Source organism: Fundulus heteroclitus, unplaced genomic scaffold (genome assembly GCF_011125445.2).
Source record: "Fundulus heteroclitus isolate FHET01 unplaced genomic scaffold, MU-UCD_Fhet_4.1 scaffold_149, whole genome shotgun sequence".
In the NCBI taxonomy this organism is placed as follows: Eukaryota; Metazoa; Chordata; class Actinopteri; order Cyprinodontiformes; family Fundulidae; genus Fundulus; species Fundulus heteroclitus.
This window is the reverse complement of record NW_023396561.1, coordinates 436,280-447,083: the sequence shown is the minus strand read 5'-3', so window position 1 is coordinate 447,083 and position 10,804 is coordinate 436,280. Positions and strand designations below refer to the sequence as shown.

At 39.0% G+C, this 10,804-nt stretch overlaps 1 protein-coding gene across 1 annotated transcript; it reads left to right on the top strand.

Moving 5' to 3' along the window:
* Window positions 1-5,235: 5,235 nt before the first annotated feature.
* LOC118558702 (type-2 ice-structuring protein-like) lies at window positions 5,236-7,327 on the top strand. Its single transcript, XM_036129248.1, has 7 exons — window positions 5,236-5,518; window positions 5,607-5,699; window positions 5,783-5,812; window positions 6,219-6,325; window positions 6,427-6,561; window positions 6,646-6,757; window positions 6,993-7,327. Exons 1-7 carry the CDS (start codon window positions 5,464-5,466, stop codon window positions 7,058-7,060), a joined length of 600 nt encoding a protein of 199 aa, XP_035985141.1. The 5' UTR covers window positions 5,236-5,463; the 3' UTR covers window positions 7,061-7,327.
* The last annotated feature ends 3,477 nt before the right edge of the window (window positions 7,328-10,804 follow it).

Genomic DNA, 10,804 nt, shown 5'->3' with positions numbered 1-10,804 from the left:
AGACCATATTACTATTATAATGGTAACATTTTCATATCATACATCTCAAGGGGGAAAATGTGTTTTGATCTCTAACACTACACTGACAAGATTTATCACATTTTACACATGCATCTAAATGTAAAACATTAGATAGTAAAGAGCAGAAAGTAAATAATGCTTTTGTTCTCTGAAAGTACTACAATGTGTAAAAATGAATATGCATAACATGCCCTGATATAAAGAGGTTTGAAATATGAGTGGGCACAACGGGAAGACGCAGAAAGAAATTTATGTTTTAATCTTTGACATTCTTGTTAAGGTAAAAGACTGTAACATGGGTGGGCAAACTATTTTCTAAATAGGCTGGAATCAGCAAGATGAAGGCACCCAGTATGTTTCTAACACAAAAATCACTTGAATTAGGTTTTTCAAATTTTTTTTTTAGTTAAAAAAATGGTGTGAATTTTGCAGAAAATGTATCTGTAGATCAATGTAGATTAGAGCCATTTAAGAGTCTCATATGTTTTCTTATTGACAGGGAGGTACACAATTTCTTGATATATCTTAAATCTCTTCTTTTTGGTTTTATGAAAAGCTTTATTCTTTGAAAATGCTTGTTTTTAATCAAGTGAAATTTAGTAATGAATGCAAACACCCAAATTTGCTTCTGAGTGAAGGTGACCAAATTATGATTTTACTCAATTTAATTTTCTATTTTATTTTAATTTCCCAAGGTTATAAGAAAGGTGACCCCAAGACTGGGCTCATTATCAGTGCAGCTATATTGGGGTTCTTTGTAATTGGCCTTGTAATTTCAATTGCAGGTAAGCTGGAAACATAACTTGGACAATTAACAAAACAAGTGAACCAATGAGTATTACAAAAAAATCCACTGTAAATTCCAGTCAAAGGTTCTCCAAAGTTCAGGATGGAAAAACTGATGACAGAAAAATCTTGATTCCTCATTCAGTGAGATTCCAAAAAAATTCAACTTCAACCTTTCCTTCAATGGTTGAATCAAGATTAATAGTAAATGCAAGCAGAAAAAGTTCAATATATGTGGTTTTAGGATTTTGTATCGGTTTTGAATTTACATTAATATATTTTTGCAGTAGATTTGTCAGATTATTTACCAACATGTTTAAAGCAATACAATATATTAAAATGTTCAGCTATTGTCTGTAAAAGAACTGCAAGCACATCAATATGTCATCATTGTGATTAAATGATGAATTTGTTGTTTGTGGCCCCTTGACGCTCTTTTTCTGTTTTTGCTTCAGGTTCTATGGGTTTGTGTAATATTCTGAGTATAGTTCTGGTTTTTGTTTTTCTCTTGTCTTTGGTTATCTTGCTGTTTTGATTTTTGTCTTGTCTGGGTCCTCGTTTTGTTGGTGTAGTGTTTTGGTTTGCCCTGTGGTTGTTATCACTTTTAGTCATAGCCTGTTCTTCTGTTTTTAGTTTGTTCTGTTTAGGTTTATTTTTATCCTTAGACTTGTCCTGTTTGCTCCCTTAATTATTTCCACCTGGGTTTTGGTTAATTAGTCCCTCCCTGTTACTGTGTCGGCCCGCCTATTTAAACCCCTCTTTGTTTTCTGTCTGTTGCCGGGACTTCATTATCACCACGACCATTTCAATGGTAAGAGCCATCCTGCATTCTGTCTGACCTGTTCTTTGTTTTTTTTTTTAAATCTGCCCAGCTTTTTTGTATGGGAAGCATCAGTAGCCTGGAACCTGTCTGTTTGCCTGTTAAACTCATTCCTTTAATAAACTCCACAAAAGGGATAACGACTGCGTCTGGTGGAAGTCTGAGTTCATCGCTACACAAATCATTACAGTTTGTTCCGTAAATGCTTCAAATGCTTCTCCTAGTCCAGTGCTGCCATCTCTGGAGTTGCTAAAAAATAATAATCCGAACGCAGTGTGTTGTGTGCTAAGTTCCTCCAGAGTGAGACATTCTAAACAAGCTGCTCTTCAGTTGATGCTTTTGGATTCTTTGGTTTCTTTGACACATTGTTATCAAGGCCAAGTTTTCTTCTTGGCATATTCGACATAATGTTTTTGTTTGGTTTGATTGAAACTATGTACAACTCATTAAAACAAACTGATAAAACAAGAAACACACAGCTATGAGTGCTTTTTTTTCTTAAAGTGGCTGCCATCTTGAATGTTGAGGTCAGAGTTGCCGAGTTGTAATCAAGGTGCATTAAATCTTTTTTACCCTAAATTTAGATGTTAACAACTAAGCAGCATGAAATGCAGTTCAAATTACAAGCAGATGTTTTTTCAAAGCACCAATGAACCATAAGTGCTATCTAAAGCAAACCGTTCAAACATTTAACTTTTAATATATATATATATATATATATATATATATATATATATATATATATATATATATATATATATATATATATATAAAAAATAATAATTCTAACACTGTTTGGCGGTGGTTATAGTAGTATAGTGTGACAGAAGTTTTGACTTGTGGGGCCTCTGTTAGATGTGTTTTTGCTCATGAGACGAGGTTGCTAACCTAGCAAGCCAGACTGATAATGTGTAGCATTCTATGTTCTGCAGTTTATCAATATGGGACTACTACCTTTGAATCCATTTGGGAAAACGAGCAGAACTCTCCAAGCTGATTGGGTGAAGTGAGACAAGGACCGCGGAACCGGTAGGGCCAGACAGCCGCTTCTCCGGCCCGTGTAGCGATCGCCACCTCCCCTCCGCCGCTATTTAAGTAGAACAATGACTAGAGCAGAATTAAGTTGTATTTACCGGAGATGAAGTGTAGACTGCAAATTCTGTCGTAATATGATGGCTCCCCCAGTCCATTGGGAGTGTCTGCCTGCGCTCTTTTCATTGAAAATATCCATTTCTTTCTTCGTCCTTCCTCCTTCAGTAAACGACAGAAACGTACATCCAATGATTTGGAATGCCTCTCTGTGCAACCGGGAGCACAACAAGTCGTAGGCATTGTTTAGATTCCAGAAATAAACGAACTAAAAGTACGCTCTAAATCACCCGTTTTGTCATGTAGTAGACGAGAACAGTACTGTTTGTGCCTACACGCCAGACCTGGACGTAGCGCTGACGTCACGCGTGAACTACCCTATTGGCTGATTGTGTCATGTGATGTAAACAAAATGACCGCTACTTTGTTTGCTTCGTTAGCTTAGCTAGCTTTAAGGCTGTGCCCACTGCAAGTGCTGAGAGGTGTTTCTCGTCCCTCCGTCGTATCAAGACCTATCTGAGATCAACAATGACCCAGAAAAGACTAAATAGCTTGATGTGCGCCCACACACACAGGGATCTTTTGACCACAGTGGATGCTTTGAGGATAGCCAGGGACTTCATCCAGCATAATGACAGACAGAGACACTTTTTCGGGAATATTTAGAGCAGGGGTGAGTTTGACTTTTCTTTTTAAAGTATTTTTATTCTGTAAATATTGTGTTAGCTGTAATATAATGATTGTAAGTGGAAATAAATACGGGGCGTGTGTGCTGGAACGTCAGAAAAAAAAGTTTAATAAATTGGTAGTTCACTTTCATCCAGGTTTTTCGCGCATGCGCGCCGGAATGATGGGCCCGACCAATTTGAAATGCGTTCCGCGGTCCATGAACTGAGACCTAGTGCCCACCTACCAAAGGTTGGTTTTAGTCAATCATGGTATCAAATTAAAACAGCAGAAGTCACGAAAAACCCCAACAAGGTAAGCTAGTCAAGGTGCTTCTTGCTATTGTACTGCAAAGAAGAAATTGTGGATGTTTATAAATCAGATGTGATAGCAGGAGCTACATGCACCTTCTCCAAAGCAATCATGGCAGTGCAGCCATGCTTGCGCTGGTTTGGATACTCACCTGTACACTGTGACTTCTCCTGCATTGTTTACATTTCAGTTGTTTACTTTTAAATCACTGCTGCACCTTTTTTGATTTTTTTTTATTTTACTGCAATTTACAAGCTGTATGCAACTAATTTTCGTTCTGTACGCACTCTGTGCATACAAAATGATAAAATAAAGTTGTCTAAGTCTAAGTCTGTTGGCTCAACTTTTTTTGCTTGCATCACAGCACTATGCCCCGCCTTAAAACCAAAATACGGCAATGTGAATGGCCCAGATCGTTTTTGGTTCAGACACAAATGGTTGATGCGGAAGTGGTACAAAATGGATTCTTGTGTGTTTTTGAACACACAAATACTGTGAGAATTCAGCTTGCAGGCAAGGTTATTCCATCACTGCAAGGAACCCAAATGATTGAAAATTAAATTGTCCACTCATATCAGCCATGCGGCACGGCACAAAAATATGCAAGAAAGAAGTCTGATTGGATGCCACAGCGGCTCCTGGAACATGCTGGCAAATTTCACAAGCCAAACAGGGAAAGGTGAGGCGCTAGACAGGAGAAACTTCAGGTGAATTTGAGAATAAAATCAACTCAACAACTTACACTAACTTGACTAGTATTAACAAAAAGTCAACACAGAAGCACAAGGAAAGGGTATTTTGGAGGATGAAATATGATATTTATGAGCACAGATAACGATTTGTTCCCTAGAAAACAAAAACTGTAGCTGTTTTTATTCATTTATGAGGGGCAGCAACAGAAAGGACCACATGAAATTCTGCTCTCGCAAACATTGCAGCTGGCTGTTTCTCTAATATGCAGTTCCAGGTTGCATCCAACCTGGAACTGCATCAGGACTGTAACCCACACAGTAGTCAGGGTGAGCCCTGGGTTACCCTTGCATACTTACAATTTGCCATTTTATTGATATAATTCAGAGGCACTTTTTTAGTGTGTTTCCATAAAGTTTTCCATTTTGGTAAACTTTATGTATAAAGCACCTTTCAAGATAAAGATAACAAAGTGCTTCACAAATAAATGGTAAAAAAATACAAGAAAAAGAATAAACAAAAGCAACTTTAAAAAGCTACATTTTTTTAGCTGGCTTTTACAGGAAACCACTGAGTTTGAAGACCTCAGAGACCAATTAAGGGAGTTCCAGGGTCTTGGAGCCACAGAAGAGAAAGCTCTGTCTCATTTAGTTTTCAATTTGCAAGAGGGGACATTAGCAGGTTTTAATCTCAAGACCAGCTGCTAGCTACAGGAAATCTACTGAGAAGAAAAGGGGAAGTGGAACCGGACGGTTTGGTTCAATGACCTGCTGCCTGGGGTCGGAGAACGAGGAGCGAGAACTTTTGACTCGACCAGAGAGCTGCGTAGGGTGAAAAGGTTATGAGGTGATAAAGGACACACATTACGTTCCTCCTCCTATAACAGCATTGCAAAAACCCTTCCTGCAGCCATGAATGACACAAAATATAATTTCTAGATTTTGGTCTATGCTTAATTACGAGACAAGTTCAGAACCAGATCTGATCAAGGAGTGACATTCTACAGAATTACTTTGTGTCATTTCCCCATTTTGTGGATGATGGCATGTTTAGAAGCTCTATAAGTAGCCTGTGATTCCATGGTGAAGGTAAACTGTTGCTGGCTGATTCAGGAAACAGATCCTTCTGCATCAGGTTGGCTGATAACATTTCTGTTTATCTTTTTCAACATTATGAGACTGAAGGTTCTTAACATGTTTGCTTTATATTTACTTGATTTAAGTATTGAAATCTGCATCATCTCATCCCCTCATCATGAAGCTGCTGGCTGTGTGTGTCCTGGTTTTCTCTGTGATGGCTCAGACCAGAGCTGACAGTGAGCACTTCTTAAGTATTCAACTTATGTAGCGAGACTAAGACACAAAGAATTTCACTAACTCCTGTTTATAATGTCCACAGCTGAACCAGATGATGGCTCCACTGATCCAGGTCAGTGGGTCTTTTCTGTCAGTGGTTTATTTCCTCAGAGTGAGGATTAGGAACCCTAACTAATCCATAGTAAATAGAATATTTATGTCTCCTTGTGTCATCTTCAGATTATGCAGTAGACTTATCTTAAAATATATTCCCTGATGCTTGCATACAACATGTAAAACTACTGTGTCTCTGGGTCTTTAACTGAGAAACAATTTTAAACAAAACCAATCAAGTTGTCTTATTACTAATTGTGACAAACTAATTTAACTTTATTATTATTATTACTATTTAATCTCTTTTAATACATTAGATTTTATTTTGTGACGGGATGTCATAACCTTTCACAAAATAAAGTCAATACAAGACTAATGGAACATCAGTTTACTTTAACCGAGAATCTTCATCTGTTTGTCATCAGAAGAAGTTGACTTGGTCCAGAGATCTTCTTGTCCTCCCGGCTGGTCTCCAATCAACAATCGCTGCTTTCGCTATGTTTCCAGACACATGTCTTGGGCTAGAGCTGAGGTGATTGTGCTTTCATTTTCTTTCACTCTCTCTTGTTTCAAAGTTATTTATTTACAACACCCAGCTACTAATTCTCCACATCATGGTGTGTTTGTCTGTAGAGATACTGTCTGTCCATGGGAGCAAACCTGGCATCAGTTCATGACACGAACGAGTACCATCAGGTTCAGTCTCTGATAAGAACGGCAACTTACGGGTCCGGAAGAACATGGATTGGAGGCACTAATGTACAGGAGGTATTTTAACCAGTAAAGTTTATATATTAAGTATTTTGTGAAACATTTGATGAAACATGTCATCTACTGAATTTTTTCTTTCAGCCGAGCATTTGGTTTTGGAGCGATGGAAGGCCTCTGCACTACACAAACTGGTGTCATAACCAGCCTGATAATCATTGGGGCAGGCAGCACTGTTTGCAGATGAACTATTCAGGTAAAAGACCATCTCACATGAGTGTGTTTTTTTCAGATGGTAAAATGACTGGTTTAGCCTTTATGTAAACTTTTTAGATATCATAAACATACATTTATTAGATTGAATTCATGAGCTTATATTGATTTTTGGGGGGACATAAAAAGATGAAAATATCAACCTTTCCCATAATTACTGTAGAACCCTTCAGGGTTTTGTTTCTGTGAAGTTGACTGATTTGTTCTCTTGATCAAAGGTGAAAAGTGCTGGGATGACCAGACCTGTTCTGTCCGTCTTCCTTCTGTCTGCGCCAAGAAAGTCTGATCAGTCTGAGGTTCACAAAGATGCTTAAAACAGAATCCAGCCGAAGATCCTTGTTACGTGTTTCTGTTAACCTGCCCTTTTACAGCCTTGTGGCTATCCTCAAAACTCTTTCTGCTCCTTTGCTTAATGTATTTTCTCTTTAATGGTACCCAGTGAATACAGCCACAAATAAACAGCACAGGTGGTTTTCTTCTTTCTAATTAGAGCAGACTGGGTATAAAAATTTTCATTTAAGACAAACTTTCTTTTTTTCTTTGGCCTTGCAAAAATAAACCTTTGAAGCATGAAAATGATTGTGTGTGGTTTATTTCCCACCTTTGATTTATGAATTTTTACCTATATTTTTATTTTAGCTTTGCACACAACAAAACATTTACAGAAATATTTTGCACCTATGTGGGTAAACGCCACTGACTTAACCTTTTTTTTATCCCTTTCAGTAACCAAAAAAAGAAAATAAAAAAATCACAATATCTCCTTTTAGTTTAAACTATAGTAACGTGCCCAGCACTTCTTGTCACCTCGAGGCACTTTACAAAATCAAAACCAATCATATTATACATATTGGTCAAAAATGTCCTAGATAAGGGAACCACTTAATTGCTTCAAAGTCCCAACAAACAACATTCACTCCTGGAGAAGCGTAGAGCCACAGTGGACAGTCGTCTGCATTGTTGATGGCTTTTGTTATGGAAATATAATCATATATATATATAATAATGTAGCTTAAAGTAATACAGATGTTAACTTAACCCAGTAACCTAAATAAATGGATGTGTGTGAAACAAAGGGTGCATTCAAACTTCAGTGAAACATGTACCAGGAACAGGATGCACCAAGGCCATATGACAGTCTTGTGAGAAGATAACGCTGTTAAAAAATGCTTGCATGAGGTTGTATATTGTTTTAGTCAACTCCCAGGAACCAAGCTGGGAGATATATTACATTTAACGGTCAAAGGTTAGGAAAGAGATGTTTTCAGCAGACTTGATGTCTCAAGTTGGTCTAGCCCCCGCTTGGACTATGTAGGTTTAAAAAGGAAGGAACAACGTGTAAGTTTTGAGACATGCTTCAGACACAGGCAGATAACTTAAGGTATTTCAAGCTGTGATAAACTTGTGTCTCCCACTTTGGAATTCCAAATTGTAATAAATATATGTTTAACTGTTGTTTTTGCCTCTGAATTCACTGCCTCTTCTCTTTGTGCCAAATCCTCGAGCGGGTGAAACGAGACGGGCCGTTAGGTGAACGGGCCCCACATGTGTCCCGTTAAATGGCGCCGTGACCCCGGATTTGGCTGTGAGTAAAGAGTCTGTTTGAATATTGGACACGAAGGAGGACCTTTCCATAGCATCATTGGTCGACCAAAAACAGGTAAGGAGATTTTTTCTCCATTGGCAAACCGATAGATGTGTAGGCTAAATTTAAGTGGTGCTGTGGTTTAAGATACTCTCTTCTCAAAATATCAGAGGCTGAACAGTACAAATAGGTTTAAATAGAATTTATGTTGAAACCGAGAAATGATTGAATGGGATTTATGTGTATGTCCACGTCGGAAAACCGTAAAATAAGAGAAATAATAAAAATATACAGTTAAAACTTAAATGTTGAAGCTGTAAAAGAAAAGAAAATAAAAAATATAAAAATACAAAGATAAAACAAAGTTTCGGAAGTTGGTCGCTCCCCCCCATGACTGACGAGTCTGGTGAATTTTAAGACTGTGGTGAAACGTTACCTCGGAGAAAGGAGACTCTCCACAGAAACGTAGCGATAGGAACGGCCGAGAATACATAACCATTTAAAAGTTGAGGCTAGGACAGCAAGACCTTTAAAGTAAGCTGTAAAAGAAGAAGATAGAGAATTAAAACGGGCCCCAGGAGAACAACTTGAGTTGTTTTCTAGCGCAGAACTGGGTTCTGAGCACAGCGGTTAAACACGGCGAATTATTAAATACAATGTTCCGCTGAGATGGAAAGGATGCTGAGAATCCTTCTGTGCGTGCTGCTGTCTTTGATTTATGTGTTCGTTTGTGTTTAGCAATTTTATATTGGTAAAAATGGGATCCATGGTGTGAATGATCAAGAGCTCCCGTGTGAGTCTGTCTCTGTGTGTGTGCGCGGCTTCGAAGTCTCTTGTGTGTGTGTGAATGGGTGGTTACGCATGCGTATGTGTGGCTGTGAATAGCTTTGCACGTGTTTTTTTTGTGGTGGAAAAGTACTGAGTCAGGAAGCTGTGTATAGCCGGTAACAATAGCCAGGATCATAGCGGGAGCTTTTGACCAGGAGTTGCAGGACGACGCATGGGGATCTGCCCCTTGGAAGCCCTTGGGCAAACAGGTAGAGGCGCTGATGGGTTTTGTTGAAACGCATGAAAAGTTAGATAAAAAGACCCAGTCGGCGTGGAGACAGAAAGTGCTTGGAGCCGTCACGGCAGAGGAGAAACGGCTGGAACACAGCGAACCCCTGGGCAAGTACCTGGTGAAACAATATGCTAAAAGTAAGAAACACCTTAATGATTGTATTCAAAGACAAAAATCTGTTGGTTTGTTGCATTTTGGGAAGCGTGATCAGGAAAAGGCAGACAGAGAGGTTAAATCATGGGAAAAATTGTTGGTAATTTGGCAGGGAATTAAACATTTGTTTGAAACAAAAGAAGAAACAGCACAATCTCCACTGCCATACAATTTAAACACTACTTCTTCTGGATTGTATCCAGTTCTGGATGTAAGAGGCGGAGAATTAGTGGTAGAGACGCTCCCGGTATATACTCCAAGGAACGATATATGTTTAGACAACACTCAACACCCGCATACATCATTTAATGCACCACCCATATCCCCCACCCCTTTGAAGTCTTGTGAGCCTTTTCTCGCTCGAGCTGCTCGCAAGAATTCGTCTCAGTATGTTCACAGGCCTTCCTCCCCGCCTATTGCTCATCCCATTTTTCAGATGACGAAAGCAGGCGCTGAGGAGCATGCGTTGCACACCCAGAAACCTGGAGTAAGACCGCCCTCTAGGGGCTGTTCTTCTGTATCTTCAGAAGACACACAGCCAGCAACAGGTTTAAGTCATGTTGATCTTAATAAAACAGGAACTAGATCACCAGCAGCATTGACTAATGTCAAGTTTAATAACCCACGTTCATTAGAACCTGAGGTTAATGTAAAAATTGTCACTTAAAGGGATTTGGCAGGAGGACGACTCCACTGATTTGTTAAATGTGCCACTGTTGGATTTCTCCTTAGAGGGAGAAACGCATGCTGAAGAAGGCATGGTTGATAATATTGGGTTATCTCATTCTACTGAAGAAGCAGAATTTGCCAGGAGTCAGAGGCCACCACGCACTCGTGGTGTGAGAAGAACTTTAAAGGATAGCTTTCACAGCATGCATTCAATGACAACTCGTTCTCAAGGTCCAGATGCCTATATTACAAAATAATATGGGCACAGAAAACTATGTCCCTTATTCATTTGGTGATGTACAAGCTCTGGTGGACAAATTGCCTAGTATTGCAGCTGGTGGCAGATTGCGGCTTGCCGAATTTAATAATCTAACTAAAGGAACTAAACTGGCTTTGGGTGATTTTAGAGCTGTTCTAGGCCGTTGTGTTCCTGCTTCAACTGCAGATGACATTGAATATGAAGCTCAAACATCCAACATTAGGGATGAAACTTTATTCTCTTCAGTTATCACTCGTTTGGGGAACGCAATAAGAGAACATTCCCCATTATCAACTCCTGCAGC

Bases quoted from the DNA above. Each gene is read 5' to 3' on its own strand.
- LOC118558702 (XM_036129248.1), top strand. From the start codon at position 5,464: ATGGTGAAGGTAAACTGTTGCTGGCTGATTCAGGAAACAGATCCTTCT. The intron at 6,326-6,426 runs GTGATTGTGCTT...GTTTGTCTGTAG, and splicing joins TGTCTTGGGCTAGAGCTGAG to AGATACTGTCTGTCCATGGG. The intron at 6,758-6,992 runs GTAAAAGACCAT...TCTTGATCAAAG, and splicing joins TTTGCAGATGAACTATTCAG to GTGAAAAGTGCTGGGATGAC.